General features: G+C 35.7%; 1 protein-coding gene across 12 annotated transcripts in view; it reads right to left on the bottom strand.

Annotated features, from left to right (window-relative positions):
* Positions 1-1,540: 1,540 nt before the first annotated feature.
* LOC106867679 (adipose-secreted signaling protein) overlaps positions 1,541-17,180 on the bottom strand; it is a 56,632-nt gene continuing 40,992 nt past the window's right edge. For 6 of the 12 annotated variants that reach the window (XM_089362442.1, XM_089362438.1, XM_089362440.1 and 3 more), the window contains 4 exons: positions 14,840-14,913; positions 9,365-9,598; positions 5,521-5,649; positions 1,541-2,251 (listed from right to left, as the gene is read on the bottom strand). In XM_089362442.1, the coding sequence (XP_089218568.1) occupies positions 2,148-2,251; positions 5,521-5,649; positions 9,365-9,598; positions 14,840-14,864 (492 nt within the window). In that variant the 5' untranslated portion in view covers positions 14,865-14,913 and the 3' untranslated portion in view covers positions 1,541-2,147. Of the gene's footprint in view, positions 2,252-5,520; positions 5,650-9,364; positions 9,599-14,839; positions 14,917-17,180 lie in introns of all 12 variants that reach the window. The other 6 variants (XM_089362435.1, XM_089362434.1, XM_089362436.1 and 3 more) reach the window with 1 other exon arrangement.

The raw sequence follows: 17,180 nt of genomic DNA, 5'->3' as shown, positions 1-17,180 counted from the left end.
TATATATATACATATATATATATATATATATATATATACATATATATATATACATATATATATATATATATATACATATATATATATATATATATATATATATATATATATATACATATATATATATGGGAGAATATACAAAAAATAACAACAGACGAGGACAGGTGGTGTAAATAACAAAAGTATATATTAGTATATATATATATATACATATATATATATATATATATACATATATATATATATATATATATACATATATATATATATATATATATATATATATATATATATATATACATATATATATATATATACATATATATATATATATATACATATATATATATATATACATATATATATATATATATATACTATATATATATATATATATATATATATACTATATATATATATATATATATATATATATATATATATATATATATATATATATATATATATATATATATATATATATATACATATATATATATATATATATATATATATATATATATATATATATATATATATATATATATATATATATATATATACATATATATTTATTTATATTTTCTTTTATTCTTTTACATGTTTCAGTCATTTGACAGCGGCCATGCTGGAGCTCTGCCTTGAAGGGCTTTAGTTGAAGAAATTGACCCCCAAGACTTATTCTTTGTAAGCCTAGTACTTATTTTATTGGTCTCTTTTGCCGAACCACTAAGTTACGGGGATGTAAACACACCAACATTGGTTGTCAAGCGATGGTGGGGGGACAAACACAGACACAAAGACACACACACATGAATATATATATATATACAATGGGTTTCTTCTAGTTTCTGTCTACCAAATCCACTCACAAGGCTTTGGTTAGCCTGAGGCTATAATAGAAGACACCTGCCCAAGGTGCCACACAGTGGGACTGAGCCCAGAATGATGTGGTTGGGAAGCAATCTTCTTACCGAACAGCCATGCTTGCACCTGTATGTATATATATATAATTTTGTGTATAAATGTATAAGAACTTTTAAATAAGTTCCACACCGATAATGGTGCTTACATACCGAAAGGCTTGGTAAAAATTATTAATTTATTAATAAATTGATAATCCTTTACCCTTTCAATTGTATATATATATATATATATATATATATATATATATATATATATATATATATAAGAATTGTAGCTGTCATTAAGAACCAGTCTGAACACAGTACATTACATGGAAGTTATAAATCATTGCAACATTGAGTGTTTCTAATAAAACTGCTTGAGAAAGCAGCTTATTAGCCCTATCTTTATTCCCCATCCCACCCTCATCCATCTGTTGAGAGAGAGAGAGAGAGAGAGAGAGAGACAGACAGAAAGAGAGAGAGTCTTTATGTTATGTGTGAGTGGTATGTGTACATGTGTTTGACAAGTGCAACTGGAACAGTCTGATATAGATTATTTTGTTGATGATTGCAGATAATAAGAAATATTGCACAGGCCAATGAGTGTTTTGAGATGAAAAAAATATTGCGTGTAAAAGTAATGGGTAAATTTATTTGATTGCAATCAGAATCAGTCTACTTGAGACTTGAATAACACAAATGTAAACTCTCAATTGCGTATTGGCACATCTGTGTCCGTGTTTACACTTCTCATCTGTACACATATTGCGTTTCATATCTATTCTAAGTAACCGAGCCAACGAAGGAGCCCCTATTTTGGTCAATTGTTCTGCTCGAAAAAGCAGCCAAATCTCCCTCAAATCACATCTTCTATCTTATATGAATGACAAAACATATCAGATAATATTCTATATATTCTTACAAGATGGGATGGTCACAAGTGATCTACTGATCAGGGTTAACTTAGGCTAAACAATATTTCTATGTAAAAACAGAATTAATTATTACGTCTATCATACCCCTACGTGTATATGTATGAAAAGTTGCTTGATAGAGTTAACTGAATTCATAAAACTAGAAACAAAGATGATTTGAAATATTTACTAGGAGTCAAAAGTTTAGTGAAACTAGTTTAGCAATAGTCTTTACTTAAAATAAAAATACATATATATAAATACATATATATATGTATACAAAAAAAACAAAACATTTTCTTGATCCTTTGTCTCTGAAATTGATTTATTCAGAGTAGCCATGTGAGTCAGATGGATCCAAGTCATACTCATCCTGCACCTGAAGTATATGGATACCTTCCTTCAATATCGGAGTACCTTTTCCTGGACCTGCCAATGTTGAAATAAAAAAAAGAAAAAGAATAAAGAAAATGAATAACATAAAAAAAAAACAAAAAACAAAAAAAAAAACTCACAAAAGTAAAGCTAATTCATTACAGATTAACAAAGAAAGTAAAATAATGATTTCCAAATTTTGGTACAAGGCTAGTAATTTGGTGGGGATGGGGTAAGTCCATTACATTGATCCCTATATTCGAGTTCTATTTTTCCTGTTTGCATCATAAAGCCTTTATATATATATATAGATATATACACACACATACATACATGTTTGTGTGTGTATTCTTTTACTTGTTTCAGTCATTTGATGGCAGCCATGCTGGAGCACTACCTTATTTTATTGACCCCAAAAGGATAAAAGGGAAAGCTGACCATGGCGGAATTTGAACACAGAACATAAAGACATGAAATGCCGCTAAGCATTTTGGGATAATGATTCTGCCAGTTTACTGCCTTGGCGATATTGAATAATCAAAGTAAAATTATGGAATCATCAAAAGGATGAAAGGTAAAGTCAACTTCGGTGGAATTTGAACTCAGAACATAAAGACAGCCAGAATGCTGCTCAGCATTTTGCCTGGCATGCTAACAATCCTGCTAGCTTGCTACCTTTAACCCTTTCATATTCAGATTATTTTGTCAAATGTTATGCTTTTTCATTGACATTGTTTATAATTAATCATGTTTTATTTTGTAGCTATAAAGTTTCGATGATGAGATTGTATATTTCTAGAATGGCATTGAAGAGTAAGTGTGATAGGCTTGATCTGACTAGCTACAGCATAAAACAGGAAGCATATTTGGGCTGGATATGGCCTGTTTAAATACTAAAGGGTTAAAGAAAATAAAATAATAAGAGCAGTTATGAGCAAGCTGCAGCCCACAGGGCTTTCTGAATGGCATGTCTAATGGAAAATTACTTTGATTTTTTTTTTTTAGCCTGCCTGATGATGAGCCAGAACTCATGCAGCCTGCTTCTTGAAAAAGATTGCTCAAAGCCTGAATTAGAGTCAAACATTCGATAGTGTCTTTTGTTTCATTGAGATTTTCCATCCAAATCTATTTAACCTCTTTGATACCAAATTTCTATTGAAACACACATTACCTTTGTTTCAATTAATTTTGAAAATAATGAAGAATTTAGTAAAAAAAAAAAATCACCTTGTCATTACTAAGTTGGTGTTTTGGCACATAAACTAACTTGTAGTTTTGATGGAAGGTTTTAATTTTAATCATTTACTAAAGAATTTAATAACATTATTAAGCTGGTGTTTTGGCATAGTTTTGATGGGAGGTTTTAATTTTAATCATTTAATGAAGAATTCAATAAAAAAAAAAAAACACCTTGTCATAATTAAGCTGGTGTTTTGGAACAAACTAACCTGTAGTTTTGATGGAAGGTTTTATTTCAATCATCTTAAAAGAAGGAATTTGTATAATAGAACCAAGGGTGGTCTCAGGACAGGTTGGTAATCAAAAGGATTAGGCCTTTTGCCAGTCATGGTTGACCATGTGTCTGCACTTCTGTGTGCAAAGCCTCAGCAAGGATTATATCGTGAATAACTTTAATGAATTGAAAAATACTTTTTATTTGCACTACATTAACCCTTTCATTACTGTATTTATTCTGAGATGCTCTGTGTTTCTTTCAATTACTTTAAATGTAATAAAGAATTTAGTAAAATAACTTAGTTATCTTTCAGCTAGTGTTAGGAACATAAATTGCGACTAAGGTTTGGTGGAAGATTTTAATTCAAAACTTATGAAAACAAGACATTTGTACTCAGAGCCAGAGCCGGTTTCAGCCGGGTTGGTAACGAAAGGGTTAACTATATTAGCACTCGATCAACTGTTGTCTTTCATATCAGATGCCTCCCTAGATAATTCCTCTCAGTCATCATACAGACTGAAAGTTATGCTTTATACTCGGTTACCATAAAAATGTTAAATAAAAGCATAGTACTTCCTGTTGTAATGCAACAGATATCTCAAAGATTATCATAATTACAAGAGAGTTCAAAGTGTAAAGGCTACAGGTGATAATCTATTGAATGGCAATAATACATAAATACTTATGTCTTCTATTTTTCACTTGTTTCATTCATTATACTGTGGCCATGCTGGGGTGCCACCCACGAAGGCTTTTAGTCAAACAAATTGACCCCAGTCCTTATTTTTTTAAAAATCCTTGTACTTATTCTATCAGTGACTTTTTGCTGAACTGCTAGATTACGGGGATGTATACACACCAACATCGGTTGTCAAGTAGTGGTGGTGGACAAACACAAACACAAAGACACACTCACACATACAGCAGGCTTCTTTCACTTCCCATCTATCAAATCCACCCACAAAGCTTTGGTTGATCCGAGGCTATAGTAGAAGGTGCCATGCAGTGGGACTATATTAGAAGGCACTTGCCCAAGGTGCCACAGAGTGAGACTGAACCTGAAACCATGTGGTTGAGAAGGAAATTTCTTATTACACAGTCACACCTGCACCTATGTATTCCAAGTTCTTTCGCAGGGCTTAGAAAAACTGAAGGACCACTGCAATAAGTGTGTGAATCTGAGAGGGGAATATGTTGAAAAAAATCATAATTAACTGATCCTTCCATATTTTCTTTTACCCAAAGCCAGGAACTTTTTAGCACCCCTTTGTACATGTCCACCCCACATTATATAAGGGTGGGAATAGTAAAGAAAAAGATAAAGATGGTAGTGATGAAAGGTACCTGAGCAACTCTCAAGGTACAAAAGCTGAGCATAAGAGAGAATACAATAGACTGGGGGAAGAGGGAGGGTAAAAAGGATTCAATACATAGGTGCAGGTGTGACTTGTGGTAAGAAGTTTCCTTCTCAACCACATGGGTTCAGGTTCAGTCTCACTCTGTGGCACCTTGGGCAAGTGCCTTCTAATATAGCCCCGGTCAACTGAAGCCTGCCTTGTGAGTGGCTTGGTAAACGGAAACTGAAAGAAGCCTGTCATGTGAATGTGTGTGTTTGTCCCCAACCACCACTTAACAACCAGTGTTGGTGTGTTTACATCCCTGTAACTTAGCAGTTTGGCAAAAGAGACTGATGAAATAAATACCAGGTTTCAAAAAAAAAAAAAAAATGTACTGGGTTTGATTCATTTGACTAAAAATTCTTCAATGTGGTGCCCCAGCATGGCCATAATCAAATGACTGAAAGAAGTAAAAGATAAAAGATATAATATACAGTTATTGTAACAACTGAACAAAACCACAAACTCACCCAGAATTCTTGCACACAACTGTAGTGTTAGCTTCTTTTTTGGTTTTGTCTTAGTTGACACATGAAAGATTTCATTTACCACATGTTCTTTTCGGGCATTAAATTTAAGCACCACATCATGACCTTTCCCTGAATAGGAAGAGAGAGAGAGAGAGAAAAAAAAAATAACAGGTATACAGTATAATTTTTAAAGGTTGCAACATGATCAGAGAATTCTGTCTCTTTTCTCAAGCATGAAACATATACATATATGCTGCGGAGATGATTTGTTCAACTAAAACACATAAGGTGGTGCCCCAGCTTAGCCACAGTCCAATGACTGAAACAAGTAAAAGATAAAAGATGTGAAATTAAAAATGTCATGTATTATTTAATAGTGTGGCTGTGTGGTAAAGAAGCTTGTTTCCCAACCACACGGTTCTCGGTTCAGTCTTACTGCATGACACCTTGTGCAAGTGTCTTCTATGATAGCCTCAGGACAACCAAAGCTTTGCAAGTGGATTTGGTAAACAGAAACTGAAAGAAGCTAGTCGTATATATATATATATATATATATATATATATATATGTGTGTGTGTGTGTATATATTTATGTGTGTGTCTGTGTTTGTCTCCCTACCACCACTTGAGAAATGGTGTTGGTGTGTTTATGTCCCTGTAACTCAGTGAAGAGACCAATAGAATAAATCCTGGGGTTGATTTGTTCAACTAAAACCCTTCAAGGCAATGCCCCAGCATGGCTGCAGTCAAATGACTGAAACAAGTAAAAAATAAAAGATAAATACAAAAAAACTTTCAGGTTGACCGATGCCTTGAATTAGGTAGATGGAAGCCATGTGAAAGCCCACTGTGTTTGTGTGCTGCTTCACAACCACATGGTTCCAGGTTCAATCCCACTGCACAGCACCTTGGGCAAGTGACATCTTCTATAGTCTTGGGCCAACCAAAGCCTTGTGAGTGGATTCGGTAGACAGAAACTGGAAAAAGCCCATTGTATATGTGTGTGTGTGTTTGTTCCCTGCCACTGCTCGTCAACAGGTGTCAGTGTGTTTACATCCCCACAACTTAGTGATTCAGTAAAAGTGACTGATAGAATAAGTACCAGGCTTTAAAAAAATAAGGACCGAGGTCAATTCCGTCAATTAAAAATTCTTCAACAGCTCGAGCATGACTGGAACATGTAAAATAATATATATATGTACACACACACACACAGGTGTGGCTTGTTTACAACTTTGTAACCTAACAGTTTGGCAAAAGATACTAATAGGATAAGTAACAGATATAAAAAAATATGTGCTGGGGTTGATTTTGCTTGACTGAAACCCTTCATTGCAGTGGCCCAACATGGCTACAATCCAATGACAGAAATGAATATAGGAGATGAGGGAGCGTAATGTCTTAGTTAATATCTAAGGGAGATAAATTATTCAAGCAACTTTTGATTTGTACAGTTTTCTTTTCAATACACTTTAACAAACTCAGCTCTGTTTGTTGTTGAAGTAATTATTTTTATGGTTAGATGCACTTTCTATAACTAACCATGTGTGCAGTAGTGTTATGTATGTCATCAGTAACACAATAGTTGCAGTTTGATTCAAAAGTTGCACGTCCACATATCTTAACCTGAGCCTCATATAAGTAATAACAATCGATAAAGCATACATTATTAAATTTGATCTACAAATTCCAGAGGCAAGTATCTTCTATTATAGCTTCAGGCCAACCCAACGTATAAATTCTAAAAAATATAACAATAGTACATTGTTGTTTAATGATGTATTACTTTTTCTATGCTGACATGCATTGGATGGTTTGACAGGAAATGACAAGCCAGACGGGTTGTGTTGAGCTCCAATGTCTGCTTTGATATGGTTTCTATAGCCAGATGCCCTTCCCAACACCAACCACTTTACAGTGTACTGGGTGCTTCTTTGTTCATAGCACCAGCACTAGTGAGGTCACTAAGTTCTCACAGAGAAAGACCTCTCATCTGAGAGCGGTGTAGTACTGAAGGAGGAGGTGAAAGTAGGATAGAGGTCCAGAAACAGATGTCATACTGAAAAGAAAAATACATGGCTGAGAGAGAGGGGGAGAGAGAGAGAGAGAGAGAGTACTCTCAAGGTACAAAATAAATATGAGATGTCTTTGATTTCATTCTGTAGTATAATGCGTGAAGGTGCATGGCTCAGTGGTTAGAGTACCGGGTTCACAATCATGAAGTAGTGAGTTTGATTCCTAGACACATTGTGTTCTTGAGCAAGATACTTTACTTCATGCTGTTCCAGTTCACTCAGCTGCAGAAATGAGTCACAACATCGCTTGTGCCAAACTGTATCTGCCTTTGCCTTTCCCTTAGATAAGATTGGTGGCATGGAGAGGAGAAGCTGGTACGCATGGGTGACTGCTGGTCTTCCATAAACGACCTACGACCTTGCCTGGACTTGTGCCTCAGAGGGTAACTTTCTAGGTGTAATCCCATGGTCATTCATAACTGAAGGGCGTCTTCACTCTCTTTTTTTTTTCCAGTAAAATGCATAATACACACACACACACAAATATATACATACGCACACACATAACTACTGCAATATAGATTGCTCTAAGAGAACATCCAAGTTTAAGTGGGAATAAATATTACCTTTCAGTATTAATACTGCCTCTGTCACTAATATATATTTTTTATCAAGCTCACTGGCTAATTGTTCTAGCACTGTTTTTCTATATATCACTGGTGGTAGGGATAAGTTGCTGCTATCTCTAGCAGTTGAGTGTCCATCATTGACAAAACCAAAGAAGGTCAAAATCATGTGATCTTGTGGTCTTCGCGCTGGAAATGACAGGAATTTATCTCCCCACTAGTGATATAAACAAGTGTGCATCTACATTTAAGTGGAAATAAATATAAATATATATATATATATATATCATACACTACAGCAGAATAATATCACAGATTATGTTTCCTGTTGAGATAAAATCCAAGATTGAAAAAAAAAAAAAAAAAAAAAGTGATTTAGCCAACTGAATCAATATCAAGAGATAATTGAAACTTATTTTAAATAATCTTGGAAGGATAAAGAAAAAGATGACCATTAGCCCAGCATAGAATGATGAAATGAAATACCATTAAGCAATTTAGTACACACACATAACAAAGAGGTATATATGATGAGCTAATTAACCCTTTAGCATTCAGATTACTTTGTCAAATGTGGAGGCGCAATGGCCCAGTGGTTTGGGCAGCGAACACGCGGTCATAGGATCGCGGTTTTGATTCCCAGACCGGGCGTTGTGAGTGTTTATTGAGCAAAAACACCTAAAGCTCCACAAGGCTCCGGCAGGGGATGGTGGTGAACCCTGCTGTACTCTTCCACTACAACTTTCTCTCGCTCTTACTTCCTGTTTCTGTTGTGCCTGTAATTCAAAGGGTCAGCCTTGTCACACTGTGTCACGCTGAATATCCCCGAGAACTACGTTGAGGGTACACGTGTCTGTGGAGTGCTCAGCCACTTGCACGTTAATTTCACGAGCAGGCTGTTCCGTTGATCGGATCAACTGGAACCCTCGATGTCATAAGCGATGGAGTGCCAACAACTTTGTCAAATGTAAAGCTTATTTATTCACAAATTTTTGAATTAAACATGTATTATCTCATAGCTTTGAGATTTCAGTGATGTGGTTGTTGATTTTTAGAATGACATTGCAGAGTAGTTGTGCGAGACCAGTTCTAGCTGATTTGAGCACAAAACAGGTAAAATATCTGGGCCAGATATGGCTGGTTTAAATGCTAAAGGGTTAACCAACAGTTTACTATTAAAGCAACAACAATAACAAGAACCTACCGTCTTTAGTTGGTGTAAACGAGAGTACTTTTACATAGGCATTCCTTTTGGCCTTTGGTTCTATGATTAGATCTTCACCCAGGTTGTGATTGAAGGCAAACGTTACTTCATACACATGGTCAAGTTGTAAGAAGCCTAACTTTACATCAATATGGTTTTTGCCTGTATCTAGCACCAGAATCTGAGCTTCGTGATGTGATACTTCTTCCTCGGGGAAATGGACATGTCCTGAGTCTAGAAAATATTTGTAGAAATAGATATATGTGTATTAGTATACATACATATACATATACACACACAGGGTGTAAATGAGAAAGAAACAGATAAACAGACATACAGATTTGTGCATAGATATATGTGTGTGTGAGTGTATATACACACACATGTATACATACATATACACATGACTTTATGATGATGTAGTGCTTAAGCATGGAAAATAACCATAAATATTCATTTAAAATTTTGGCACAAGGCCAACAATTTCAGGGTAGGGGGTAAGTCAATTACACTGACCCCAGTGCTCAACTGGTATTTATTTCATCAAGCCCAAAAGGATAAAAAACACCAAGTCAACCTTAGCGGAATTTGAACTTGGAGCATAAAGATGGGAGAATTGCTGCTAAACATTTTAGCTGGCATGCAAGCTGTACCTCGAAATAAAGAGGACAGATCCTGTACACTATAGATCTTTATTGCAATTAGACCTGGTTTGTGAATCCAGTGCTCAACTGATACTTATTTTATTGACCCCGAACAGATGAAAGGCAAAGTCGACCTCAGTGGAATTCAAACTCAGAATATAAAGACGGATGAAATGCCTTTCAGCATTTTGCCTTGCGTGCTAACAATTCTGCCAGCTCGGGGCCTATTACAATAGCATGGGCTTACGTGTATTTCTCATACTGACTTACTTAAGCAAGGAATATAGCCAACTGAACCAACAACTCTCAACCTCATAGATATATACACAGGTGAAATTGAACTCCATGCTCTGTCCAGAAAGTCATAAATATTAGATCTTTGGAAAATTATAAATCATTTCTTGTACTGTTTCACTTATAAATCCGGCCTCCACATTGTGTCTATTTATGTAGCTCAGTAAATTAAATGAAGTACCTTAGCAACTGACACAATTACAAACAATCATTTCCTTGGCCTATTAATAATTCAAACACTGCGAAAAAGAAAAAAGTTCTTTTCAGGTATGACCATTTGGCCTTAGATTCAGTCCCACTCCAAGGTACCTTGGGCATGTGTCTTCTACTATAGCGTTAGGCTGAGTAAAGCCTTGAGAGTAGATTTGGTAGATGGAAACTGAAAGAAGCTTCTCATCATCATCAGCATTTAGCGTCTGCTTTCCATGCAGGCATGGGTTAGACACTTTGACTGAAACTGGTAAGCTGGAGAACTACACCGGGTTTCAATCAGATTTGGCTTGGCTTCTACAACTTGATGCCCTTCCTAATACCAACCGCTCCAAAAGTGTAATGGGTGCTTTTTATGTGCCACTGGCATTGGCCATAACTACGATTTCACTTGGTTTGATGGGTCATCTCAAGCATGGCATATTGCCAAAGGTCTCAGTCACTTATCATTGCCTCCATGAGGCCCAATGTTGGAAGGGTGCTTTTACGTGCCACTGGCATGGGTGCCAGTTACAAGACACCGGCATCGGCCTGTCATATATGTATATATATATATATATACATGTGTGTGTGTGCACACATGCACCTTTGTGTTTGTCCTCCACCATTCCATGATAAGCAGTGTTTGTTTGTTCTTCATAACTTAGTGGTTCAGTAAAAGTGACTGATAGAATAAGTACCAGATGTTAAAGAATAAAAGAAATACTGTTGTTGATTTATTCAACTAAACTAGTGGTTCTCAACTGGAGGTCCATATAAGTATTTTAGGGGGTTAAGGAATAAAAACTTTGCTTTAGATGTATTTATTGTTTCTTTCTCTAACGCTTAACATAGTTCAACATATTTCCAACCACTGAAATGCAGTCTTTTAAAGAGCACTATTGCAAACCTACACAAGTGACTGGGAGCAAAACAAAACAAGAATATTGAAAGGAGTATCTAGAAAAACTAGTTTTTTAAAAATCAAATGGTTATGGGGGTGTCCACCTGAATAAAATAGTAATCAAAGTGGTGTGTAGGTAAAAAAAAAAAAAAAGGTTAAGAACTACTAAACTAAAACCCTTAAAGCTATGTTCCAACACAGCCACAGTTCAATAAATGAAAGAAGTAAAAGACAAATGTTTATAATTCATAAGACTGGCATTTCTTTCTGAACCATTTAGGTTTATGTTGTCTAGTAAAGCGTTGCTATTCATTTTCTCAATCAAATTAAACTGACTGCTTTTTCAGACACAGACAATCCAACACATGTAGTAGGATATGACTTAGCAATTCACAGGCTTAGTGGAAGTCATATAGTGGGTTTCATATTTTATATTTTAACTCTTTCAGTCACTAGACTGAACTGTGGCCATGCTGGGGCACCACCTTGAAAAACTTTTAATCAAATGAATCGATACCAGTACTTATTTTTTTAAAGCCTGACACTTATTCTATCGGGCTTATTCTATTTTGCCGAACCACTAAGTTATGGGGAGGTAAACACACCAACACGGGTTGTCAAGCAGTGGTGGTGGTGGTGGTGGTGGTGGTGGTGGTGGGGTGGGGTGGGGTGGGGTCAAACACACACAATGGGTTTCCTTCAGTTTCTGTATACCAAATCCACTTACAGGGCTTTGGTTGGCCCGAGGCTATAATAGAAGACATTTGCCCAAGGTGTCACACAGTGGGACTGAACTCAGAACCATGTGGTTGGGAAGCGACAGTCACATCTCGTCTTGACATTATGTTTTAAACACATGCCTAATAATGACAAAATTATTTATTCTTTATTACTAGCAAAATTAAATGAAACAAAAGCAGTGTGGTGAGCTGGCAGAAATACATTAACAAAATGTAGTTAATCTCATTACAAAATGCCTTGGGCAAATGTTCTCCACCATAACCTTGAGTTGACAAATGCTTTGTGGTTAAAATTTGGTAAATAGGAAGTTTGTGGAAGTCTATTGTGTGCACATATGATAGACTTATCCCCCTCCCTCAATAATGTGGTACTCTGTTGTTTACAATGACAAGGGTTCTAGTTAATTTGATCAATGGAACAGCCTGCTCGTGAAATTAATGTGCAAGTGGCTGAGCACTCCACAGACACACATACCCTTAATGCAGTTCTCAGGGAGATTCAGCATGACATAGAATGCGACAAGGCTGGCCCTTTGAATTACAGGCACAACTCATTTTTTGCCACCCGAGTGGACTGGAGCAAAACAAAAAAATAAAGTGTCTTGCTCAAAGACTGGGTATTGAACTCATGACCTTACAATCATGAGTTGAATACCCTGACCACTAAGCCATGTGCCTTCACTGGCACACACATGGTGCATACTCACACACACATATAAAATCACTTTAATGTTTGCTTTCCATGCTTGCCCGTGTCAGACAGGATTTGTAGAGGCAGAGTTTCTATAGGAGGAGGCCCTTTCTTTCACTAAGCCTCACTTGTTTCTAAGGAAGGTGATATTTCCCTTCGTCCTCTGTACAGAAGTAGCATATGTGTGGACATGTTTTTACAGACATTATTGCAAATAAACAACACTGCTTGTACAAGGGCGAAGTTTGCTAATAACTATCACACAATGTCAAGACAAGGAGACAAACAAGCACATGTATACATTATCATTATCATTGTGATGTCAATTTTTCTATGCTTGCATGGATCTGACGAGAATGTTAGGGACAGAATTTTCTACTATTGGATGCCATTCCTTGCTGTCAACCCCCACCCATTTCAAAGTGAGTAGCAACCACACAGTCTATTGTACACCTTGGACAGGCTTACATTGAGAACTGGAAAACAAATGACGTCAGAACAAGACTTGATTACAAAGATCACACAACATGTCAAGAAGCTCAGATAAGCTTTCATTTTGGACTACACACATACGCATACATACAAAACAGAGTTCTTTCAGTTTTGATCCTCCAAATTCACTTGCAAGGATTTGGTCAGCCTGGAACTATGGTGGGACTGAATTTGAAATCACACTCATATATATAAATATATATATATATATATATATATATATATATATATATATATATATATATAACAAAAGAGGTGGGGTGTTTCCATGCAGGAAAAAATATAGGGAAATGTGTTGTTGAAAATGCACCTAAATTTCAAAAACTTGTAGATGTTTAAAATACATTTATTTACATATATACCAAACTAGTTTCAACAATATTTTTTGTTTATCAATGGTAAAAGTTTAAAATTACAAATTAGAAAAACATCTTTAAAAGTTTCAATGTTGACAAATTAAGATGTTTCAATGTTGATAAATTAAAATGTTCAAAACAGATAAATTTAGCGTTATGAATTAGGACAGGTGCAAGTTTGAATGTTCATAATAGTTTTAAACTTTTACCATTGATAAACAAAAAATATTGTTGAAACTAGTTTGGTACATATGTAAATAAATGTATTTTAAACATTTCCAAGTTTTTGAAATTTAGGTGCATTTTCAACAACACATTTCCCTATATATCGATATATATATATATATATATATATATATATATATATATAAATTTAAAGAATGGAGTAAATGCATGTTATAACTGCATACTTTTATTCTGACATATGTTTCAAAGAATTACAATTTATGCGATCCATAGGAATCGGCGATGTTAAAAATGTAAACTTCTCAGGGAAATGTATGAAAACCAGCTTAAACATAAGACATTATAACATTATATACTCGGTTATAATGTCTTACGTTTAAGCTGGTTTTCATACATTTCCCTGAGGAGAATCACTTTACAGAATCTACTGAGTGCTTTTTTTCATGTCACCAGCACTAGTGAGGTTGTCATGCAGCTTGCAAGACTATGGACTCTGAGTAGGGAGGAGGAACTTTATGCTAGGAGGATAAGGAGAGAGGGGGGTAAGGTATGAGAGAAAGGGCAAGAGCAGAAAGAACAGGTTTCTTGCTGTATAGATGGGAACATGGCTATTCACATTTTAGAAGAGAGAGAGAGAGAGGACATGTGGAATTGGAAAGTGATATAAATAACGATGAGATATCATGAGTGAGAGTGTGATGTAGGAGATGTCTTGAGAGTTCAGGGCAGCAGAACAGAAATGATGAAGCAGTAAACATGGTGGGTACGAAAGAGAGATAACATGTTGGTGGGTAGGCTGCAGGAATAAGATGGGGGAAGAAAAGCTGGTGCAGTGTATGAGAAGCATGGGACGGGTGTATGGTGGGCCAAAGACTGACAACAGTAAAAAAAAAAAAAAGAAGAAGAATACACGCAAACACAAATGAACATGTACAGTTCGAAAGCAGTAAATTAACAGAACAGGCAGCTCGTAACTTACCAGAAGAGGCAGCTTCTTGCATCATTTTGAAAGATTATTTGAGAACGGATGAATTAAAAAAACTACTGCAGAACCTGCTAAAGAAAGAAAGAAATGAATAGTAGTAATAGTAGTAGTAGTAAATGCAATGAAGGTAGTGGCTCTCAAAGTTTCTGATCTTAACTGATTGGAAGTGTCATCATGTACATTGTTTTGTCTTGGTATAAAAAGATAGGCTATAGCAAATATTCTGCTCAATACCACAGATTTGCTTGTCAGCTGTATCACCTTAACCAGTGGAGCATGTCACTTAGTGGCTGACGATATGTGCATCTCTGATCATGAGCAGTGGGGAAGCATCATAACCATGTGCTGAGAGGAATTCTTTGGGGTTTGAATAATTCCCCTCTGGAAACACGGGTATTTTGTTCATTATCCTTAAACAACCCTCATTCAGGGATCTTTTGAGTAAGATGAGCTACTCAACCTGAAGAAAATTCTAACAGGGCCTCACCTGCAAGGTCATGCACTGTTTATCTTGATACGAGGTCATCATATTGCACACATATAGTTGTGATACATATGCCTGGTGTACTCTTATCAGATGGGTAGTCATAACGAGTGTATTGAGCTTTGTATATTTGCATCCCAGAGTCACTATGATGGCATGCATTGCTCTCTCACTCAATAATAATAATAATAATAATAATAATAAAAATAATAATAATAATAATAATAATAATAATAATAATAATAATAATAATAATCCTTTCTACTATAGGCACAAAACCTGAAATTTTGGGGGAGGGGACTAGTCGATTACATCAACCCTAATGTTTCACTGGTACTTAATTTATCGACTAACCCCAAAAGGATGAAAGACAAAGTTGACCTCGGTGGAGTTTGAACTCAGACTGTAACTCGGACAAGAATTTGAACTCAGACTGAACTCGGACAAGAATTTGAACTCAGACTGAACTCGGACAAGATGCTGCTAAGCATTTTGCCCGGTGTGCTAACAATTCTGCCAGCTCGCCACCTCAATAATAATAATAATCCTTTCTACTATAGGCACAAAGCCTGAAATTTTGGGGGAGGGGGCCAGCTGATTAGATCAATCAGTATGCAACTGGTACTTAATCTATTGACCCAAAAGGATGAATTTGAACTGAGAACATAGTACATTATTTACGTTTGACAGATATTTGAGTTTGATTCCAGGCAGTGACCTGAATAATAATAATAATAATAATAATAATAATAATAATAATAATAATAACAACAACAACATCGAAAAATATCTTAGGAACGAGAACTCAGGTTTGAAATTTCCCCAAGACACCTGATGAAGGCTGGAGGGTATATCAGCTGAAAACGTGTTAACAACAAACAAGATGAGGACAAATATCCATCAAATGTAAATAATGTACATAATTCCTCATCTCTTAAATATAGAACTGTATGAGAATGTAGTGATGGGTGAAATACCGCTAAGCATTTTGTCCAGTGTGCTAACAATTCTGCCAGCTTGTTCAATAATAATAATCCTTTCTACTAAAAGCACAAGGCCTGAAATTTCGTGGGAGGGAACTAGTTGGTTACATCGACTCCAGTATTTCACTGGTACTTAATTTATTGACTCCGAAAGGATGAAAAGCAAAGTTGACCTCAGCAGAATTTGAACTCAGAACGTAGCGGCAGATGAAAAATGTTTTCAAAGTTTTGCCACAAGGGCAGCTTGGAGGAGGGGATTAAGTCGATTACATTGACCCCAGTGTACAACTGGTACTTATTTAATCAACCCCAAAAGGATGAAAGGCAAAGTTGACCTCAGTAGAATTTGAACTAAGAATGTAGCGGCAGACGAAATACCATTAAGTATTTCATCCAGCGTGCTAATGATTCTGCCAGCTCGCCGCCTCAATATTAATAATAATAATACCAATAATGGTTTCAAATTTTGACACAAGGCCAGCAATTTTGGGAGTGAGAGTAAGTTGATCACATTGATCCCAGTGTTCAACATGTACTTATTTCATTGATCCAGGAAGGATGAAAGGCAAAAGTTGACCTTGGTGGAATTTGAACTCAGATTGTAAGGACGGATGAAATATGTTCAGCATTTTGCCTGGTATGCTAACAATTTTGCCAGTTTGCCACCTTAATAATAATAATAATGTTTTGTACTACAGGTACATGGCATGAAATTTTAGGGGTAGGGGGCTAGTTGATTACACCAACCCCAGTGCTTAACTGCTATTTATTTTATCAACTCTGAAAGGATTAAAGGCAAACTTGATTTGGGTGTTATTTGAACTCAGAACCTGAAGCAGGATGAAATGCTGTAAGTGACAGCTGACAG

Source organism: Octopus bimaculoides, chromosome 14, assembly GCF_046866305.1.
Source record: "Octopus bimaculoides isolate indiv1 chromosome 14, ASM4686630v1, whole genome shotgun sequence".
Classification (NCBI taxonomy): domain Eukaryota; kingdom Metazoa; phylum Mollusca; class Cephalopoda; order Octopoda; family Octopodidae; genus Octopus; species Octopus bimaculoides.
This window is presented reverse-complemented; position numbering and strand designations above follow the sequence as displayed.